Below are 22,317 nucleotides of genomic sequence, written 5' to 3'. Positions count from 1 at the left end.
TTGTGTGGGGCTATAGGGGCCGATTAGGGGCCCGTAGGAGCGTTGAAAGAGCCCACAAGAAACCGCGGAAGTCTTTACGTAGCGTCATGGTAAATTTCGCAACTCTACATAAACGTATAGAAAAATATAAGCAAGTGCCTCTGAAATAACGCAAGAACCTATAGGAGTCTAAGGGGCCCACCCAGAGCCACAGGAGTCTGTGGGGATGCTACGCACAGGGGCGTGAGGAGGAGCTGAGGGGGCTACAGGGGGCCGAGGGGGGTCAATGGCAGCCCAGGAGGAGCGTGGGGCGCCTCGGGGCTCTATAGGGCCCTATAGGGGCTCACTGACCGGTTTTGTGCGGTTTGAGTGGCCGCAGGGGGCCATGGGAGCCTATGGGGGCACATGGGAGGGGCCGTGGGGGACCAGGGCGCCATTTCCGCATGGTGTCGCTGTCTACTGACGTCACAGCGTCGCAAGGGCCGCTGGGACCTGTAGTCTCTTGTGCACGCTGAAGCGGCGGCGGGGGCCAGAGCGACACTTCCGCGTGGTGCCGCCGACCGGTGACGTCACCGAGCCGCGAGGTCCGCTGGGAGATGTAGTTTCTTGTTTTTCCCCGCCAAATAAAAGGACGGAGAGTCAGAGAGGACCCAGAACTTTATTCACAAACCAACAGGGAGGTCCGGGGTCGCTCCGGGGGGACGGTTGAGGCTCCGGGGGGACAGTTGGGTTGGAGGTCCAGGGTCACTCCGGGGGGGGCAGGGGGAGGCGCTTGGGGTCGTAGTAGTTGGAGGTGAGCAAGGGCAGCCCCCGGCGCTCCCGCTCCCGTATCTGGATCTCAGCCTCGCGCCGGGCCCACTGCTGCAGCCTGCGGGGAGAGGGTCAGGGATGGGCAGGTGACCCCCCACACACCTTGGGGATCTATGGGGACATCCCAAACCCCCTGCCAGGTGTCCAAATTCCTCCCTCCTCAAGAGCCCAGGTGTCCCTCTAGGTCTTCATAAGGCCCCCAGTGTCCACCCTAACCCCCATTACCCTCCTTTAGCCCCCCCACAGGACTCTGTAGCCCCCTAAAGCCTCTTCCAGGACCCCCATATATTCTCCCCCAGCCCTCCACAGGCTCCTATAGAAACCCCTAGAGCTGCCAAGGGCTCTACAGACCCCAAAACACCCCGAAAACAATTCGTGGAGACCCCCCTAAGCTGTACAGGGAGGGTCTTGTTGGCTCCTAAATTCCCTTCTCAACTCTCAAGAGACCCTACAACACCCCCAGACCCTCCAAAAACCCCCTGTAGACCCCAAAAACGTAACTGAGAGCCCCTCTGCAGGATCCCCACAAGCTCCCCTTGGGCTGGGCCCCTCCCCCCTTTTACCCTGGGGGGGTTTCCCAGGTGAGCCCCTCCCCCTCACACACCCGTAGTCGGGCAGGTAATGCACAAAGACGGAGCCGAGGACGATGGCGACGGAGATCCCGGCCAGGAAGGCGGCGCGCATGTTCAGCACGTCGGCGTCGGGGTCGGCAGAGAAGCCATGATAGTCGGGGTTCTGTGTGGTGGGGAGGGGTCTGCTGAACCCCCCTGCCCCACCCATGGACCCCCCAGGTGTGTCCCACCCCCCTCCTCAGGGCTTCTGGAGCACCCTGAGGAGCCACCTGAGCCTCAATGCCAGGTGTGTCCCAATCAGAGAAATGGCCACGCCTTTTCTGGGCCGCATCCATTTCTGAGCCGCACCTGGTCCCCAGGTGTGTCCCCCTCCCCCAATTCAGCACAGGCCACGCCCCCTCCAGCCCCCGCCCCAAATTAGGCCACGCCCACCTTTGAGGCTCATCAAAGTCCCGCCCACATCCTATAAACCACGCCCCTTCCATTCACTTCCATTAAACACCACCCACTAAAGCTCCCGCCCCCAGACCACGCCCATTAACCCCACACGCCCCGCCCCGCTTTTCCCGCGATGTCCTTGGCCGCCCACCTTCCTCTGCGCCACCAACATCGGCTCCTCCTCGTGCGCGTCCACTCCGAGAGGCCTCGGCAGCGCCACGGCCCCGGGGGACCCCGCCGAGCGGCCCCGAGCCCCGGCGGGCAGCGCCCTCAGCGCCCGCAGCGCCCGCCACAGCGCCGCCATCTTGCCCCGACGCTCCGCCTCGCCTCTTCCGGTCAATGCGGCCAATCACGACCTCGCATTGGTGTTTTGTTCCGCCCCTGCGCCGCGTAGCCAATCACAGAGCTGCGTTTGCTTTGTCCCGCCCACTCCCTCACATAGCCACGCCCTCTTTGGCGCCTCAACCAATCATAGCCAGCCGTAACGCCGCACCGCCCCTTTTACAGCATGGACCAATAGAAACGTGGGATCTTTTGAATGGCGGGAGCTTCCACCAATGAGAGCGCGATGGGGCGGGCAGGAGAGACGGGCCCGGCTGAGCGGTAGCGGCGCCGCCATTTTGGTGCTCAGGAGCGGCGGCGGCGGCGGCGGCGGCGGCGCCCGGGAAGGTCGGAACGTCCGTGAGGGGAGGGATGGGCCTGGCCGGGATGGGGAGGGGTCTGTGGGGACGGGAGGGATTTACCGGGACGGGAGGGATTTACCGGGAGGGGAGGGATTTCCCGGGAGGGGCGGGGTTACCGGAATTCCCGGTGCAGTTTGTGAGGGAGGGGATGTGAGAGCTGGAACCTGGGCCTGGAATTTTCATGGTAATTAGAGCGTGTGTGGGGGGGTTGCATGTTAATTAGGAGGCGTGGATTAGTATCCTAATTAGGAGGAGTGGATTTTTATGCTAATTAGGGGCGGGGCGTGAGGTTGGTCCTGCCTGCTGCTCCTCCCCTGCACAGGGCCCAGTTCATCCCAGTTCATCCCAGTTCATCCCAGTTCCATCCTCCCTTCGTTTCCCTTTTTGTTTTACCCAATTTTTTTTACAGATTTTTCGAGCCTATCTTCCCTTTCCATCCCATTTCATTCATTTCCCTGCCCATAAAACCCAGTTTGGCCCAGTTCCTCCCAGTCTCACCAGTTGCTTCCTTCACAGGTGCTGACACCATGGAGTACGAGCGCAGGTAAAAAAACTTGGGGGAATTCGGAAAAAAAAAAAAATAAATAAAATTCAAACTGGGAAACTCTTGATAACCTCCCCCCGTGAAATAAAACTTAATATTTTATGCGACAGCAAAGAGTTCAAGGGGGGGAGGGGACATTTGTGGGGGGGGAGGGGGAAAAAAACCATTAAGGGAAGGTGGGGGGGAGGGGGAACCATCAAAAATTTTGGGGGTCTCACCTGAGCCCACCCCTCCCCCCCCCGTGCAGGGGTGGCCGCGGGGATCGCACGGGGCGTTACGGGGGTGCCCCTCCCCCCTCCGAGGACGGATCCCGCGGCCAGCGTGACCACGACTATCGCGACATGGACTACCGTGGCTACGGGGGTCCTCCCGAGGGACCCCCCTCTGCCGGGACCCCCCCTCAGGTGAGGTGTTTTTTTTTGGGGTGGGGGGTCTCTCCTCAAAAGAGAGAGAGAAATCAAAGCGGGGAGAGGAGAATTTGTTGTGTTAAATTGTCGAGGTGAGACGCGATTTGGTTTTTTTTCTGCTCTTTTTCTGTTCTTTTTGTGCTCTTTTTCTGTTCTTTTTCTATTCTTTTTCTGCTCTTTTTCTGGTTTTTTTTTCAGTTCTTTTCTGTCCTTTTTTTCTCCGTTTTTTTCCTTTCAAGGTGCTGAATCGAACAAAAACTTTTTGTTTTAATAAACAAAAGCCTGGATTAATTCTCCATTAAATTTTCCTACCCATTAATGGGTGCTTCAAAATAACCTCAAAATATCCTTTAATTATCCAAATTATCCTTTAAATATCTAAAACATCCTTTATGTGTCCAAAATATTCTTTTTATATCCAAAATAATCCTTTATGTGTCCAAAATGTCCTTTAAACATCCAAAATATTCTTTTTATACCCAAAATAATCCTTTATGTGTCCAAAATATCCTTTAGTTGTTCCAAAATATCGTTTATATATCCAAAATATCCTTTTTACATCCAAGATATCCAGTATGTGTCCAAAGTATTTTGTAAACATCCAAAATATTTTTTATGTGTCTAAAATACCCTTTAACCATCCAAAATATCTTTTTTATATCCAAAACATTCTTTATGCGTCCGAAATATTTTTTTGCGTGTTCAAAATATTTTTTAAACATCCAAAATATCCTTTTTATATCCGAAATACCCTTTGTACATCCGAACCATCCTTTCAGCTTTTCCCCCGGCCCCACCCTCACAATTCCCCTCCCCTCCCCCCAGGCTTCCTACGAGCCCCCGGAGCCTCCCCGGAAGCGGGACCCCCCCCGGGACCCCCCCCGGGACCCCCCCCCGGCGCTGCCGTTCGGTGCCGATGGCGATTACCGGGACCAGGATTACCGCGAGGGCGGCGCCGACGACGAGCCCCGGGCCAGCACCATCGTCATGCTCAGGATGCTGCCCCAGGCGGCCACCGAGAACGACGTGAGCCACGCCCCCCGAGCCGGGACACGCCCCTTTGCGTGGGTGACCACGCCCCCTTGCATGGGTAGCCCCGCTCTCCTGTTGGTGGCCACGCCCACCTTTCGTGGGACGGCCACGCCCCCTTCCTGGGAGAGCCCCGCCCTCCTTTTTATGGCCATGCCCCCTTTCCCTGAGGTGGCCACGCCCCCCCCCGACACGCCCCCTTTCATGGGTGACCACGCCCCTTTTGCATGGGTGACCACGCCCCCTTCCTGTGAGAGCCCCGCCCTCCTGTTTATGGCCACGCCCCCTTTCTTGGGATGGCCACGCCCTACCGAGAACGACGTTAGCCCCACCCCCCCTGCTCCGGGACACGCCCCCTTTCCTGGGATGCCCACGCCCCTTTCCCTGGTGTGACCACGCCCCCTGTTCCTGGGATAGCCCCGCCCTCCTGTTGGTGGCCACGCCCCCTTTTCCTGGGGTAACCACGCCCCCTTTTCCTGTGATAGCCCCGCCCCCGGGTGTGGCCACGCCCCCTTTTCCTGGTATGGTCGCTGACGTCACTGCCCCTTGTCCCAATGTCTTCTGTCCCGATGAAGTCACTGTCCCCTGTCCCCAGTGACGTCACTGTTTCCTGTACCCCTGTCCCCGGTGACGTCAGTGTCTCCTGTCCCCGATGACGTCACTATCCCCCTCCCTTGCCCCTTATGATATCACTGTCCCCTGCCCCCTGATGACGTCACTGTCCCTGATGACGTCACTGTCTCCGTGTCCCCCCCAGATCCGGGCGCAGCTCCAGGCTCAGGGGGTGCAGCCCCGTGAGGTGCGGCTGATGCGCAACAAATCCTCAGGTGAGTCTTACCTGGGTCCCTCCTGCTCACCTGGGCCCCTCCCATCCACACCTGAGCCCCTCCCCTGCTCACCTGGGCCCCTCCCCTGCTCACCTGGGCCCCTCCCCTGCTCACCTGGGCCCCTCCCATCCTCACCTGAGCCCCTCCCCTTCCCACCTGGGCTCCTTTGGGGTGGGGGCACCCTGAGACACCTGGATCCCTTGGTGGGGGAGGGGATGGTGGCTCCCTGCCCATCCCCGGGGGCACCCAAGGGTGCTGGTTCTGTCCTTAGGGGGCACCCAGGGGTGCTGGTTCTGTCCTTAGGGGGGCACCCAAGGGTGCTATTCTCTTCCCTAGAGAGCACCCAGGGGTGCTGATCTCATCTTTAGGGGCACCCAGGGGTGTCTGACCTGTCCCAAGGGGCACCCAGGGGTGCCTCTGCCAGACTCAGGGGGCACCCAGGGGTGCTGGTCCCATCCCCAGGGGCACCCAGGGGTGCCTGTCCCCTCCCTAGGGACACCCAGGGGTGTCTGTTCCCTTCTCAGAAGCACCCAGGGGTGCTTGTCCCATCTTTAGGGGCACCCAGGGGTGCCTGTCTCACACTTAGGGGCACCCAGGGGTGCCAGTTCCATGTCTAGGAGCACCCAGGGGTGCTGTGCTGGAACTGAGGCGCTCATCATTTCCCCAGGGGCACCCAGGGGTGCCGGTCTCTTCCCTAGGAGCACCCAGGGGTGCTGATAACATCCCCAGGGGTGTCTGTCACCTTCTCAGGAGCACCCAGGGGTGCTGGTCCCATCCTCAGGGGCACCCAGGGGTGCTAGTCCCGTCCAAGGAGCACCCAGGGGTGCTTGTCCTGTTCCCCAGGGACACCCAGGGGTGTCTGTCCCCTCCTCAGGAGCACCCAGGGGTGCTTGTCTCCTCCCTAGGGGCACCCAGGGGTGCCTCTGCCAGACTCAGGGGGCACCCAGGGGTGCCAGTCTCTTCCCTAGGAGCACCCAGGGGTGCTGGTCCTCTCCCAAGGGGCACCCAGAGGTGCTTGTTCCCTTCTCAGGAGCACCCAGGGGTGCTGTGCCAGGCTTAGGGAGCACCCAGGGGTGCTGCACCAGATTTGGGGGGCACCCAGGGGTGCCAGATTCAAAGCTAGGGCTGCTGGCCCTGTCCCCAGGGGGCACGCAGGGGTGCTGGCCCTGTCCCCAGGGGGCACCCAGGGGTGCTGGCCCTGTCCCCAGGCCACACCCAAACTCTCGAGGGGGCACCAGGAACACCTGCGGGGGGGGTGGGGGAGGGGGGGGGTGTTCACCTGTAGGGTTCCCCCAGGGGGTCCCATCCCCACCCCAGGGGGTCCCAGCCCCACCCATGGGTGCCCCCCCACCCCCGGCCCGTTCCAGGTCAGAGCCGAGGATTCGCCTTCGTGGAATTCCATCACGTGCAGGAGGCGGCCAGGTGGATGGAGGCCAACCAGGTGGGGGAGGGGCCAAAAGGAAGGGGGAGGGGCCGAGCAGGTGGGGGAGGGGCAAGTAGGAGGGGCGGGGGCAACAAAAAGGGGGAGGGGCTGGGTGAGAAGGGGCGGGGCCAACAAGAAAGGGGAGGGGCAACCAGGTGGGGGCGGGGCCAAGACAGAAGGGGAGGGGGCAAATGGGAGGGGAGGGGCGGGGCCAAGAAGAAAGGGGATTGGCTGAGCGAGAAGGGGCGTGGTCAACATGAAATGGGGAGGGGCCAAAAGGAAGGGGCGTGGCCATGGGGAACCAGGTGGGCGAGTAGGGGGGCGGGGCTAACAAGAAAGGGGAGGGGCCAAAGGGAAGGGGAGGGACAACGAGGTGGGGGAGGGTCTAAAAATAAGGGGAGGGGTCAATGGAGGTGGGGCCTTACTGGTTTGTACTGGTCTGGACTGGTTCACACTCCTCTGTACTGGTTCACACTGCTCTGTACTGGTTTGCACTGGTCTATACTGGCCTGTACTGGTCTATACTGGTCTGTGCTGATTTGCACTGGTCTATACTGGCCTGTGTTGGTCTATACTGGTTTCTACTGGTCTGTGCTGGTGGCTGGTCCGATGGGCACTGGGGTCTTGTGCGAGTCCCAGTGTTCCCAGTATGAGCTGCTGGTGCCATCTGGGACGGGCTCTGGTGCCCCAGTTCCAGTCCTGGTAGCCCCAAATTGCAGCCCTGGCACTGCCCTGGTGCCCCCCGGTGCCCCCCAAAATTCACACCCTGGTGCCCCCCAAAATTCACACCCTGGTGCCCCCCAAATTCACATTCTGGTGCCCCCCAAAATTCACATCGTGGTGCCCCCCAGGAGCCCCTTGAGACAGGTCCTGGTGCCCCCCAAATTCACACCCTGGTGCCCCCCTGGTGCCCCCCAAAATTCCCATCCTGGTGCCCCCCGGGTGCCCCCCAGTTCATGTCCTGGTGCCCCCCCAGGTGCTCCCCAGGTGCCCCTTGAGACAGGTCCTGGTGCCCCCCAAAATTCCCATCCTGGTGCCCCCCTGGCGCCCCCAAAATTCCCATCCTGGTGCCCCCCTGGTGCCCCCCAGATTCACATCCTGGTGCCCCCCTGGTGCCCCCCTGGTTCATGTCCTGGTGCCCCCCTGGTGCCCCCCAAAATTCAGCTCCTGGTGCCCCCCCCTGTGCCCCCCCGGGCCAGGCTGGGGCACCGCGTGTCTCTGCGCCCCCTCTGACCCCCCGACCCCTCTGTGCCCCCCCTGTGCCCCCTCTGTGCCCCCCCTGACCCCCCTGTGCCCCCTGACCCCTCTGTGCCCCCCTGACCCCCCTGTGCCCCCTCTGTGCCCCCCCTGTGCCCCCCCTGTGCCCCCCAGGCCGGGCTGACCCTGCTCGGGCACCGCGTGTCCCTGCACTACAGCGACCCCAAACCCAAAATCAACGAGGACTGGCTCTGTGCCAAGGTGGGGGGAACTGGGAGCACTGGGAGGAACTGGGAGGGCACTGGGAGGGCACTGGGGGGGAACTGGGAGCACTGGGAGGAACTGGGAGGGCACTGGAGGGGAACTGGGGGGGAACTGGGAGCACTGGAAGGGACTGGGAGGAAACGGGGGGACTGGGAGGGCACTGGGGGGGAACTGGGAGCACTGGGAGGGCACTGGGAGCACTGGGAGGGAACTGGGGGGGACTGGGAGGGCACTGGGGGGGAACTGGGAGCACTGGGAGGGCACTGGGAGGGCACTGGGAGCACTGGGAGGGAACTGGGGGGGACTGGGAGGGCACTGGGGGGGAACTGGGAGCACTGGGAGGGCACTGGGAGGAAACTGGGAGGGCACTGGGGGACACTGGGGTCTCACATTTGGGATTTCCCATTTTGAAATTTCCAATTTTTGGGATTTTCCTTTTTGAAATTTCCCATTTTTGGGGGTTCCCAGTTTGAAATTTCCCATTTTTGGGGTTCCCAGTTTGAAATTTCTCATTTTGGGGTCTCTCATGTTGAAATTTCTCATTTTTGGGCTTTTTTATTTTGAAATTTCCCATTTTTGGGGTTCTCAGTGTGGGGTGCAGAATTTCAAACGTCGTGAGAAATGTTTCAAGTGTGGAGTCCCCAAAGCCGGTGAGTGACCCCAAATCCCCCAAATTTTACCCCAAATTTTACCCCAAAATTCCCCAAAAATTCCCCAAATCCTTGGGGTGCCCCTGCCTTTGGTTTTCACTCCCTGATTTTGGGGATTTTGGGATTTTTTTTTTTTATTCCAATCCCTGATTTTGTTGTTTATTTTTTATTTTTTTGTTCCACTTTTTTTTTTTTTTTTTATTCTAACTCTTAATTTTTTTATTTTTATTTTATTCTTAATTTCCATCCCTAATTTTGCTTTTTATTTTTTTCTTATCCCTAATTCTGTTCTTTATTTTTTTTTATTCCAACTCCTGATTTCCCATTTTATTTTATTTTATTTTATTTTATTTTATTTTATTTTATTTTATTTTATTTTATTTTATTTCATTCTCCGTTCTTCTCCCTAATTTTACTATTTATTTATATTTTTAAATTAATATTCCTATTTAATTTCAATTTATTTCAATTCCAACCCCCAATTTAATTCTTCCTGTTTATTTTACTTTTAATTCCAAATCTCACTTTAATTTTAATTTTAATTTTAATTTTAACTTTAATTTTAATTTTAATTTTATTTTTAATTTTAATTTTAACTTTAATTTTAATTTTAACTTTAATTTTAACTTTAATTTTAATTTTATTTTTAATTTTAATTTTAACTTTAATTTTAATTTTAACTTTAACTTTAATTTTAATTTTAATTTTAATTTTAATTCTAATTTTTTATTTTTAATTTTTTTTATTTTTTTTTTTTGCAGAGGCCGAGCAGAGGGGGGGTGGCCCTGGGGGCGGGGGGGGAGGGGGGCTCCTGCCCCTCCCCCAACCCTTCGGCCCCACCCTGGGGGGTCCCCCCGGGGGGTCCCAGGGGGGTCCCGAGCCCGGAGCCGACAACGCCAACGACAGTGAGTGGGGGAGGGGCTGGGGGGGAGGGGCTGGGGATTTTGGGGAATTTTTAATTTAATTTTTGGGGGGTTTTTTTAAGGGATTTTGGGGTTTTTTAGGGGATTTTTTTAGGATTTTTTAGGGTTTTTTTAGGATTTTTTAAATGAATTTTTTGGGGTTTTTTAGGGGATTTTGGGGTTTTTTTAAAGATTTTTTTAGGATTTTTTTTAAATTAATTTTTGGGGGTTTTTTTAGGGGATTTTAGGGGGATTTTTTAGGGATTTTTAATTTAATTTTTTGGGGTTTTTTTTAGGGGATTTGGGGGGGGGGGGGTTGGGAATTTTCTAGGATTTTTTTTCGGAATTTTTAATTTAATTTTTGGGGGTTTTTTTAGCGGATTTTGGGGGGAATTTGGGGATTTTTTTAGGATTTTTTAAATTAATTTTGGGGGGAATTTGGGGGTTTCTTTGTGGATTTTTGGGGGGGAATTTTGGGGGCGGGGATTTTGGGGTTTTTTTGTGCCAGGTGTACCCAGGTGTGCTCAGGTGTGCCCAGGTGTGTCCCCAGGTGTGCCCAGGTGTGCTCCCAGGTACACCAGGTGTGCTCAGGTGTACCCAGGTGTGTCCCCAGGTGTGCCCAGGTGTGCCAGGTGTGCCCCCACGTGTACCAGGTGTATCCTTAGGTGTGTCAGATGCCCCCAGTTGTGCCAGATGTGCTCCTAGGTATACGAGATGTGCCCAGGTGTGCCCAGGTGTGTCCCCAGGTGTGCCCAGGTGTACCCAGGTGTGCCTCCCAAGTGTACCAGGTGTATCCTTAGGTGTGTCAGATGCCCCCAGTTGTGCCAGATGTGCCCCTAGGTGTGCCCCTAGGTATACGAGATGTGCCCAGGTGTGCCCCCAGGTGTACCCAGGTGTGCCCAGGTGTGCCCAGGTGTGCCCAGGTGTGCCCAGGTGTGCCCCTCTGTGCCCCCCCAGCCATCATCCTGCGGAACCTGCACCCGCAGAGCAGCCTGGAGTCCATCCTGGCAGCCCTGGCTCCCTTTGCCGTGCCAGGTGTGCCCATAGGCGTGCCCAGGTGTGCTCCCAGGTATACCAGGTGTGCTCAGGTGTACCCAGGTGTGTCCCCAGGTGTGCCCAGGTGTGCCAGGTGTACCCCCAAGTGTACCAGGTGTATCCTTAGGTGTGTCAGATGCCCCCAGTTGTGCCAGTTGTGCCCCTAGATGTGCTCCCAGGTGTACCCAGGTGTGCTCAGGTGTGCTCAGGTGTGCCCAGGTGTGCTCCCAGGTATACCAGGTGTGCTCAGGTGTGTACCCAGGTGTGCTCAGGTGTGCCCAGGTGTGCCCCTCTGTGTCCCCCCAGCCATCATCCTGCGGAACCTGCACCCGCAGAGCAGCCTGGAGTCCATCCTGGCAGCCCTGGCTCCCTTCGCCGTGCCAGGTGTGCCCATAGGTGTGCTCCCAGGTATACCAGGTGTGCTCAGGTGTGCCCAGGTGTGTCCCCAGGTGTGCCAGGTGTGCCTCCAAGTGTACCAGGTGTATCCTTAGGTGTGTCAGATGCCCCCAGTTGTGCCAGATGTGCCCCTAGGTATACGAGATGTGCCCAGGTGTGCCCAGGTGTGCTCAGGTGTCCCCAGGTGTGTCCCCAGGTGTGCCCAGGTGTGCCCAGGTGTGCCTCCAAGTGTACCAGGTGTATCGTTAGGTGTGCCAGGTGCCCCCAGGTGTGCCAGGTGTGCCCCTAGGTGTGTCCCTAGCTATACCAGGTGTGCCCAGGTGTGCTCAGGTGTGCTCCCAGGTATACCAGGTGTGCCCAGGTGTGCCCAGGTGTGCCCAGGTGTGCCCCTCTGTGCCCCCCCAGCCATCATCCTGCGGAACCTGCACCCGCAGAGCAGCCTGGAGTCCATCCTGGCAGCCCTGGCTCCCTTTGCCGTGCCAGGTGTGCCCATAGGTACACCAGGTGTGCTCAGGTGTGCTCAGGTGTGCCCAGGTGTGCCCCTCTGTGCCCCCCAGCCATCATCCTGCGGAACCTGCACCCGCAGAGCAGCCTGGAGTCCATCCTGGCAGCCCTGGCTCCCTTCGCCGCCCTCTCGGCCTCCAACGTGCGCGTGATCAAAGATCGGCAAACGCAGCTGAACCGCGGCTTCGCCTTCGTGCAGCTCAGCACCATCGTGGTACTGGGGAAACTGGGGGGGGACTGGGGGGACTGGGGGGGACTGGGGGGAGTGGGGGGGAATGGGGGGGACTGGGGGAACTGGGGGGAGTGGGGGGGAATGGGGGGAATGGGGGGACTGGGGGGACTGGGGGGGAATGGGGGAACTGGGAGGTACTGGGGGGAGTGGGGGGAGTGGGGGGAGTGGGGGGGAATGGGGGGAATGGGGGGACTGGGGGGACTGGGGGGGACTGGGGGCACTGGGGGGGACTGGGGGGAGTGGGGGGGAGTGGGGGGGGACTGGGGGAACTGGGGGGGCTGGGGGGAGTGGGGGGGAATGGGGGGACTGGGGGGGACTGGGGGGACTGGGAGGGGATTGGGAGGGACTGGGGGGGACTGGGGGGGACTGGGAGGGACTGGGAGAGGATGGGGGGGAATGGGAGAGAATCGGGAGGAACTGGAATAGACTGGGGAGAGACTGGGAGAAGTGGGAGAGGGGTTGAGGGGGACTGGGAGGTACTGGGAGGGACTGGGAGAGCGATTGAGAGGGAGTGGGAGGGACTGGGAGGGAGTTGGGGGGACTGGGGCGGGATTCGGGGGAGACTGGGAGGGATTGGGATGCACTGTGGGGCACTGGGAGCACTGGGATGAACTGGGAGCACTGGGAGGGACGGGGATGAACTGGGATGCACTGGGATGGACTGGGATGAACTGGGGGACACTGGGATGAACTGGATGAACTGGGAGCACTGGGGGGCCCTGAGCCGTGCCCCTCCCCCAGGAAGCTGCACAGCTGCTGCAGATGTTGCAGGCCCTGCACCCCCCCCCTGCACATCGACGGCAAGAGCATCAACGTGGAGTTCGCCAAGGGCTCCAAAAGGTGAGCGGGGCACGGAGACACACCTGGGGAACACACCTGGGGAACACACCTGGGTATGGGAAACACACCTGGGCAACACACCTGGGCATGGAAAACACACCTGGGCATGGGAAACACACCTGGGTATGGGAAACACACCTGGGAAAACACACCTGGGAAACACACCTGGGCATGGGAAACACACCTGGGGAACACACCTGGGAAACACACCTGGGGAAACACACCTGGGAACCACACCTGGGCATGGGAAACACACCTGGGCATGGGAAACACACCTGGGCATGGGAAACACACCTGGGAAACACACCTGGGCATGGGAAACACACCTGGGCATGGGAAACACACCTGGGCATGGGAAACACACCTGGGAACCAACCTGGGTATGGGAACCACACCTGGTCACTGCACCTGGGCACAGGCCCCGCCCCTAACACGAGGCTCCGCCCACAGGGACGTGCAGGGGGCGGGGCCTGGGGAGGGGCCCCCCCGCGCCAGCGCCGCCTCCGTCGCCTCCACGGCCATCGCTGCTGCCCAGTGGGCTCTGTCACAGGTGAGGGCACACCTGGACAGGTGAGGGGCTCTGTCACAGGTGAGGACACACCTGGACAGGTGAGGGGCTCTGTCACAGGTGAGGGCACACCTGGACAGGTGGGCGGGGCCTGAGGTGTGCCCTGGGCGTGGCCAATGAGTGGGAGGGGCTTTAAAGGATGGGGCGGGGCCCAGCTGAGTGCGGGGCGTGGTTTCCACCCGAGGGGGCGTGGCTTTAAACCGGTGGGGGGCGTGGTTTGCTGAGAAAGGGGCGTGGCTTTCTCTCATTGTGGACGATGCTTTTCGTGATTTGTGGGCGTGGTTTGCCCGCTTTGTGGGCGTGGCCTCCTCTGTGTGTGGGCGTGGTTTCCTCCTCTAGTGGGCGTGGGTTCATCCCTTTATGGGCGTGATTTACCTCCCTTTGTGGGCGTGGTTTCCTCTTTGTGGGGGCGTGGCTTCATCTCTCTATGGCGTTTCCCCCCCTTTGTGGGCGTGGTTTATCCCCCTCGTGGGCGTGGTTTCCGCCCCCCAAGGGGGCGTGTCCTCACCTGTCCCCTCCCCCCCCCAGGCCGCCCCCGGTGCTGACTCGCCCTGGGCAGGGGGGGGAGGAGCCCAGCTCTGACTTCAGCAGCTTCTACCAATCAGAGGAGCCCTTCCCCGGGCCTGGCCCCGCCCCTCTACGGCCCCGCCTACCTGAAAGGAGCCTCGGCCCCGCCCCCCGGCCCCGCCCTGCCCGGCCCCGCCCCCGCCAAGGCCGAGGGCCCCGCCCCCGGTGAGTGCTGGCACCGAGCCAGGTGTGACTCCCTGTCCCCAGGTGTCCCCAGGTGTCCCCAGGTGTGACCTCTGACCCCCCCCAGGTGTGGCTCCCTCTCCAGGTGTCCCCAAATGTCCCCAGGTGTTCCCCAGGTGTGGCCTCTGACCCTCCCAGGTGTTCCCAGATGTGGTCCCTGACCCCCCCCAGGTGTTCCCAGGTGTGTCCCCACCCCTCCTCAGGTGTTCCCAGGTGTCCCCAGGTGTTCCCAGTGTCCTTTTCAGGTGTCCCCAGGTGTTCCCAAACCCTCCCTAGATGTCCCCAGGTGTCCCCAGCTGTGTCCCCCTTCCCCCCCCAGGTGTCCCCAGGTGTGTCCCCTCCCCCCCCCAGGTGTCCCCAGGTGTTCTCAGGTGTTCCCAGGTGTGTCCCCCTCCCCCCCCCAGGTGTCCCCAGGTGTGTCCCCTCCCCCCCCCCAGGTGTTCCCAGGTGTGTCCCCCTCCCCCCCCCAGGTGTCCCCAGGTGTGTCCCCTCCCCCCCCCAGGTGTCCCCAGGTGTGTCCCCCTCCCCCCCCCAGGTGTCCCCAGGTGTGTCCCCCTCCCCCCCCAGGTGTCCCCAGGTGTGTCCCCTCCCCCTCAATGACGTCACTTCCTGAGCGCTTGGCGCCCCCTGCAGGCTCGGAGGAGCCGCCCCCGGAGCCGGCGGGGGGAGGGGGTGGGGGAGGGGCCGGAGGGGGGGCGGGGCCTTTCCCCCCCCCGCGCCCCCCCCGGGGCCGCCCCCTACCCCCTCCCCCACCGCCGAGACCCCCGCGGCGACAGCGCCGGGACCCCCCGGCCAGGTGAGACCCCAAAATTGGGGGGGGGGGGGAGGGGCTGAAAGTGAGGGGGGGGGACCCCAAAATTGGGGGGGGGGGAGGGGAAGGAAAAGGAGCCAAAATTTGGGGAGGGGGAGGGGCTGAAAGTGAGAGGGGACCCAAAATTTTGGGGGGAGGGGAAGAAAAAGGAAGAGGAGACCCCAAAATTTGGGGGGGGGGGGAGGGTCCTGAAAGTGAGGGGGGACCCCAAAAATTTGGGGAGGGGTCTTCAAAGCGAGGGGAACCCCAAAATTTTGGGGGGGAGGGGAAGGAAAAGGAGCCAAAATTTGGGGGGGGGGAGGGGCTGGAAGTGAGGGGGAGGGACCCCCAAAAATTGGGGGGGGGGGGGTGTGGGGAGGGGTCATAAAATTGAGGGGGGGGGACCCCAAAATTTGGAGCGGGGAGGGGGAGGGGGGGGACCCCAAAATTTGGGAAAATGGGGGGAGGGGCTTAAAATGAGAGGAGAGACCCAAAAAAAGGGGGTGGGGGGAGGGGGTTTTGGGGGGGGATTTTGGGGCTGGGGGATAATTTTGGGGTTCCCCCCCTCCCCTCCCCCCCAGAGCTACTCGGGACCCCTCAAGGCTGAACCCCCAAATTCGGGGCCCCCCCCCGGCCGCCCCCCCCAGCGGAGACGGCTACGGGCAGTACCGTGAGTGGGGGAGGGGCTGGGGGGGGGCCTGGGGGGATTTTGGGGGGGGTCCTGGGGGGGATTTTGGGGGGTCCCTGGGGGGGATTTCAAAAATCGCCTCAAAAATTTTCCCAAAATTTCAAAAAAAATCCCCCAAAAATACCCAAAAAATCCCCTCAAAAAATCCCAAAATTTCCCCAGAACTCCCAAAAAATCCCCCCCAAATCCCCCAAAAAATCCCGAAAAATTCCCCCAAAAATCCCCAAAATTCCCCCAAAAAATCCAAAAAAATTCCCGAAAAAAATCCCCAAAATTCCCCAAAATTCCCCCAAAATTCCCCAAAAACTCCCAAAAATCCCCCAAATCCCCGCCCAAAAATTGCAAAAAATCCCCAAGAAATCCCCAAAAAATCCCCCCAAAAATACCCAAAAAATCCCAGAAAATCCCCCAAAATCCCCCCAAATTCCCCCAAAATCCCCTCAAAAATCCCAAAAGATCCCCCAAAATTCCCCAAAAAATCCCGAAAAATTCCCCCAAAAATCCCAAAAAATTCCCCAAAAAATCCCCAAAATCCCCCCAAAAATTCAAAAAAATTCCCAAAAATCCCCCAAAAAATCCCCAAAAAATCCCAAAAAATTTCCAAAAATTCACAAAAAATCGCAAAAAATCCCAAAAAATCCCCCAAAAATCCCCCAAAAAAACCCCAAAAAATCCCCAAAAAATTCCAAAAAAATTCCCAAAAATTGCCCAAAATTCCTTCAAAAAACCCCCAAATCCCCCCAAAATTCCCCAAAATCCCCTCAAAATTCCCCCAAAATTTCCCCAAATCTCCCCCCAAAAATTGCAAAAAATCCCCAAAAAATCCCCAAAAAACCCCCAAAAATCCCCCAAAAAATCCCAAAAAATCCCCCAAAAATCCCCAAAAAACCCCCCAAAAAATCCCAAAAAAATCCCCAAAATCCCCCCAAAAATTCAAAGAAATTCCCAAAAATCCCCCCAAAAATCCCAAAAAAATCCCAAAAAATTCCCAAAAATTCCCAAAAAATCACAAAAAATCCCCAAAAAATCCCAAAAAAATCCCCCCAAAACCCCAAAAAATCCCAAAAAATTCCCCAAATATCCCCGAAAAATCCCCCCAAAACCCCAAAAAATCCCAAAAAATCCCCAAAAAATCCCAAAAAAATCCCCAAAAAACCCCCAAAAAATCCCAAAAAAATCCCAAAAAATCCCCAAAAAATCCCCAAAAAATCCCAAAAAATCCCAAAAAATTGCCCAAAAATCCCCAAAAAATCCCAAAAAATCCCCAAAACCCCAAAAACCCCCCCAAAATCCCAAAAAATTGCCCAAAAATCCCCCAAAACCCCCAAAAACCCCCCCAAAAATCCCAAAAAATCCCCAAAAAAATCCCCCAAAACCCCCCAAAATTCCCCAAAAAATCCCAAAAATTCCCAAAAATCCCCCAAAATCCCCCCATTTCCCCCCCAGCTGTTCCAGATGTTTCCACGTACCAGTACGACGAGACCTCGGGTTATTATTACGATCCCCTCACCGGCCTCTACTACGACCCCCACTCCCAGGTTTGGGGGTCCCCAAAAATCCCCGGGGGGGGGGGGGGAGGAAAATTTGGGGTGAAAAAAAGGAAAAAAAGGAAAAAAAAAATTGGGAGAAAAAAGCGAAAATTTGGACGAAAAAGGAGAAAATTTGGGCGAAAAAAGCGAATTTTTGGGTGAAAAAATGAAGTTTTTCGGTGAAAAAATGGAATTTTGGTGGTAAAAAAAAGCGAATTTTTGGGGGTGAAAAAATGAAGTTTTTGGGGTGAAAAAATGAAATTTTTGGGGTGAAAAAAGGGAATTTTTGGGGTGAAAAAATGAAGTTTTTGGGGTGAAAAAATGAAATTTTTGGGGTGAAAAAAGGGAATTTTTGGGGTGAAAAAATGAAGTTTTTGGGGTGAAAAAATGAAATTTTTGGGGTGAAAAAAGGGAATTTTTGGGGGGTGAAAAAAGCGAATTTTTGGGGTGAAAAAATGAAGTTTTTTTTCGGTGAAAAAAAATGGGAATTTTCGAGCTGAAAATGGAATTTGAAAATGGGAAATTTGGGGGTCAAATTCATGGATTTTTTGGTTTTTTTGGGGTTTTTTTTCTTCTTTTTTTGGTGTTTTTCGTGGTTTTGGGGCTTTTTTTGTTGGTTTTTTTTTTTTTTGCTTTTTTTGGGCTTTTTTTTGGATTTTTTTTTACTTTTTTGGTCTTTTTTTTCCTTTTTTTTAACATTTTTCGGGCTTTTTGGAGCTCTTTTTTTGGGCTTTTTTGTTTTTGTTTTTTTTTTCTTTTTTTTTTTTGTATTTTTCAGGTTTTTTTTTTTTTTTTTTTGCTTTTTTTTTGCTTTTTCAAACTGTTTTTTTTTCATTTTTCCCTATTTTTTTCCCCTTTTTTTACATTTTTCTGGCTTTTTCGGGCCGTTTTTTTTTAATTTTTTGGTGCTTTTTTTTTCCCTTTTTTTGTTTTTTTTTGGGTATTTTTGGGAGATTTTTCTGGCTGTTTTTTTTCCATTTTGGGGTTTTTTTTTCCATTTTTTGGCCTTTGTTTTCTTTTTTTTTTTCATTTTTGTGAGGTTTATTTATTTCTTTTTTTTTTTTTTTTTTGTGTGGGTTTTTTTTTTTGTTTTTTTTTTTTTGTTTGTTTGTTTGTTGGGTTTTTTTATTATTTTTTCGGTTTTTTGTTTTTTTAAATTTTTATTTTATTTCATTTTTCTGTTTTTTCCGGGCTGTGTTTCCCCATTTTTATCTGCTTTTTTTTCCCATTTTCAGGCTGATTTTTTTCCATTTTTGACTGGGTTTTTTTTTCCATTTTTGGGGCTTTTTTTCCCCATTTTCGGGCTCTTTTTTTTTTCCATTTTTTACTTTTTTTTCCCCCATTTTCAGGCTGTTTTATTTTCCATTTTCAGGCCGTTTTTTCCCCATTTTTTCGCTATTTTTCCCCCTTTTTTCCCTTTTTCTGGGCCGTTTTTTTGGGCTTCTTGTGGCTTTTTTTTTGTTTTTTTTTTGCTTTTTTTTTGCTTTTTTGGGGTTTTTTTTTTGTTTTGGTTTTTTTTTTGTTTTTTCAGGCTGTTATTTTCCATTTTCGGGCTGGGTTTTTTTTCCATTTTTGGGGCTTTTTCTTCCATTTTTTGTGTGGTTTTTTTTTTCCATTTTCAGGCTGATTTTTTTCCATTTTTGGGTGCTTTTTTTTCCCCATTTTTGGGCTGGTTTTTTGCCTTTTTTTGCTTTTTTATGTTTGTTTTATTGTTATTATTACTATTAGTATTATTATTATTGTAATTTTTATTATTATTATTAATTTTTATTATTATTATGGCTATTATTATTATTGTGATTATTATTATTGTTGCTTTTATTACTGTAATTATTATTATTATTATTATCGTTATTATTACTATCATTATCATTTTCATTATTTTTATTATTATTTTTTATTTTCTGGGCTGGGTTTTTTTCCGTTTTTTTTTCCCATTTTTCCCCATTTTTTCCCATTTCCCCCCATTTTTCCCCATTTTTTTCCCCCCATTTTTCCCCCATTTTTTTCCCCATTTTTTTCCCATTTTTCCTCCCATTTTTTCCCATTTTCCCCCATTTTTCCCAATTTTTTTCCCCATTCTTTCCCATTTTTTTTTCCCATTTTCCCCCTTTTTCCCCCATTTTTTTTTCCCATTTTTCCCCATTTTTTCCCCCATTTTTTCCCCATTTTTCCCATTTTTTCCCCATTTTTTCCCCATTCCCCCCCTCCCCTCCCCCCCCATTACCCATTAATAATGACCCATTAATAATGACCCATTAATCATTAATTATCTCAGTATTATTACGACGCGGGGGCGGGGCAGTTCCTGTACTGGGACGGCGCGAGCCGAACGTTCCTGGCCCCTCCCCCCGCCCCTCCCCCCACCGGGACCCCCGGGACCCCCAAGGAGCCCAAGGAGAAAAAAGAGAAACACAAGAACAAGACGGCGCTGCAGGTGAAAATTAATTAATTACATTAATTCAATTAATTAATTAAATTAAATGGAAAAAAGAGAAACACAAGAACAAGACGGCGCTGCAGGTGAAAATTAATTAATTAAATTAATTAAATTAATTAAATTAATTAAACTGAAAAAAGAGAAACACAAGAACAAGACGGCGCTGCAGGTGAAAATTAATTAATTACATTAATTAATTAAAATTAATTAAAATAAATTGAATTGGAAAAGAGAAACACAAGAACAAGACGGCGCTGCAGGTGGGGGTTAATTAATTACATTAATTAAATTAATTAAATTAATTAAATTGGAAAAAAGAGAAACACAAGAACAAGACGGCGCTGCAGGTGGGGGTTAATTAATTACATTAATTAAATTAATTAAATTAATTAGAATAAATGGAATTGAAAAAAGAGAAACACAAGAACAAGACGGCGCTGCAGGTGAAAATTAATTAATATTAATTAGATTAATTAAAATAAATTAAATGGAAAAAGAGAAACACAAGAACAAGACGGCGCTGCAGGTGGGGGTTAATTAATTACATTAATTACATTAATTAAATTAATTAAATTAATTAAATTGAAAAAAGAGAAACACAAGAACAAGACGGCGCTGCAGGTGGGGGTTAATTAAATTAATTAATTAAATTAATTAAATTAATTAAATGGAAAAAAGAGAAACACAAGAACAAGACGGCGCTGCAGGTGAAAATTAATTACATTAATTAATTCAATTAATTAAATTAATTAAAATAAATGGAATTGAAAAAAGAGAAACACAAGAACAAGACGGCGCTGCAGGTGGGGGTTAATTAATTACATTAATTACATTAATTAAATTAATTAAATTAATTATATGGAAAAAGAGAAACACAAGAACAAGACGGCGCTGCAGGTGAAAATTAATTAATTACATTAATTACATTAATTAAAATAAATTAAATGGAAAAAGAGAAACACAAGAACAAGACGGCGCTGCAGGTGGGGATTCATTAATTAATTTAATTAATTTAATTAATTAAAATCAATTGAATTGAAGAAAGAGAAACACAAGAACAAGACGGCGCTGCAGGTGGGGGGGGATTAAATTTAATTTAATTAATTAAAATAAATTAAATTAAATTAAATTAAATTGAAATAAAATAAAATAAAATAAATTAAAATAAAATAAAATAAATTAAAATAAAATAAAATTGAAATTAAAATGAAATAAAATTGAAATTAAATTTTAAAAAAATTAAAATGAAATTCAAATAAAATTAAAATGAAATTGAAATAAAATAAAATTGAAATGAAAATTAAAATAAAATTGAAATGAAATTAAAATGAAATTAAAATAAAATTAAAATGAAATTAAACTAAAATAGAATAAAATACAATTAAAATAAAATTGAAATTAAATAAAATAAAATTAAAATAAAATGAAATTAAATAAAATTTAAATAAAATTAAAATAAAATTTAAAAAGAAAAATTAAAAATAAATTAAAAAATAAAATTAAAATAAAATAAAATAAAATAAAATAAAATTGAAATTAAACTAAACGAAAATAAAATTGAATTTAAATTAAAATTAAATTGAAATTAAAATAAAATAAAATAAAATAAAATAAGATTGAAATTAAATTAAATGAAATTAAATTAAAATTAAAATTAAATGAAATAAAATAAAATTAAAATTAAAATAAAATACAATTGAATATAAATTAAAATAAAATTAAAATAAAATTAAAATAAAATTAAAATGAAATTTAAATTAAATTTAAATTAAATGAAAATAAAATTTAAGTTAAAATAAAATTTAAAATTAAAATGAAATTAAAATTAAATTAAAATAAAATTAAAATAAAATTAAAATAAAATTAAAATAAAATTTAAAATAAAATTTTAAAAAATTTAAAATAAAATAAAATTGGAATAAAATTAAAACAAAATAAAATTAAATTAAAATGAAATTAAAATAAAATTAAAATTAAATTAAAATTAAAATAAAATTAAGATAAAATTAAATTAAAATAAAATAAAAAAAAATTGAAATTAAATTACAATGAAATTTAAAAAATAAGAATTTAAAATGAAAATGAAATTTAAAATGAAATTTAAATAAAATTTAAAATAAAATAAAATTAAAATAAAATAAAATAAAATTGAAAATAAATAAAATAAAATAAATTGAAATTAAATTAAATTGAAATTAAAATTAAATGAAATAAAATTGAAATTAAAATAAAATTAAAATGAATTTTAAAAAGAAAATTTAAAAAGAAAATTAAAAGTAAAATTTAAAAATAAAGACCAAAAATAATTTAAAAAATAAAATTGAAATTAAATTAAAATAAAATTAAAATAAAATTAAAATTAAAATGAAATTTAAAATAAAATTTAAAATAAGATTGAAATAAAATTAAAATAAAATCTAAAATAAAGTTTTAAATAAAATTTAAAAAATAAAAATTAAAAATAAAATTTAAAATGAAATTTAAAATAAAACTTAAAATGAAATTTAAAAAGAAAATTTTAAAAGAAAATTTAAAAATAAAATTCAAAGTAAAATTTAAAAATAAAATTTAAAAAAATTAAAATGAAAATTTAGAAAGAAAATTTAAAAATAAAAATTAAAAAAAAATTTAAAAGAGAATTTAGAAGTGAAATTTAAAAAGAAAATTAAAAATAAAAATAAAAAATAAAATTAAAAAATAAAATTTAAAAATAAAATTAAAAAGAAAAATAAAAAACATAAAATTTAAAATAAAATTTAAAAAGAAATTTAAAAATAAAATTTAAAAGAAAATTAAAAAGAAAATTTAAAAAGAAAATTA

At 49.7% G+C, this 22,317-nt stretch overlaps 2 protein-coding genes across 2 annotated transcripts; one reads left to right on the top strand and one right to left on the bottom strand.

The window, feature by feature from the left end:
- Window positions 1-618: 618 nt before the first annotated feature.
- Window positions 619-2,137, bottom strand: NDUFB11 (NADH:ubiquinone oxidoreductase subunit B11). Its single transcript, XM_014893716.2, has 3 exons — window positions 1,951-2,137; window positions 1,394-1,524; window positions 619-847 (listed from the first exon to the last, which is right to left on the bottom strand). The coding sequence occupies exons 1-3, from the start codon at window positions 2,101-2,103 to the stop codon at window positions 724-726; spliced, it is 408 nt and encodes a 135-aa protein (XP_014749202.1). The 5' UTR covers window positions 2,104-2,137; the 3' UTR covers window positions 619-723.
- A 101-nt stretch (window positions 2,138-2,238) lies between these two features.
- Window positions 2,239-20,158, top strand: LOC106864118 (RNA-binding protein 10-like). Its single transcript, XM_088158583.1, is given in 19 exon segments — window positions 2,239-2,468; window positions 2,999-3,026; window positions 3,274-3,430; window positions 4,259-4,459; window positions 5,220-5,289; window positions 6,657-6,730; window positions 8,084-8,170; window positions 8,763-8,823; window positions 9,585-9,728; window positions 11,714-11,874; window positions 12,634-12,672; window positions 12,674-12,732; window positions 13,183-13,282; window positions 13,829-13,861; window positions 13,864-14,032; window positions 14,684-14,846; window positions 15,422-15,510; window positions 16,975-17,066; window positions 19,336-20,158. Coding segments are annotated over 19 exon segments (2,013 nt in total). The 5' UTR covers window positions 2,239-2,356; the 3' UTR covers window positions 19,510-20,158.
- Window positions 20,159-22,317: the final 2,159 nt, after the last annotated feature.

Source organism: Sturnus vulgaris, unplaced genomic scaffold (genome assembly GCF_052056855.1).
Source record: "Sturnus vulgaris isolate bStuVul1 unplaced genomic scaffold, bStuVul1.hap1 Scaffold_740, whole genome shotgun sequence".
Classification (NCBI taxonomy): Eukaryota; Metazoa; Chordata; class Aves; order Passeriformes; family Sturnidae; genus Sturnus; species Sturnus vulgaris.
This window is presented reverse-complemented; position numbering and strand designations above follow the sequence as displayed.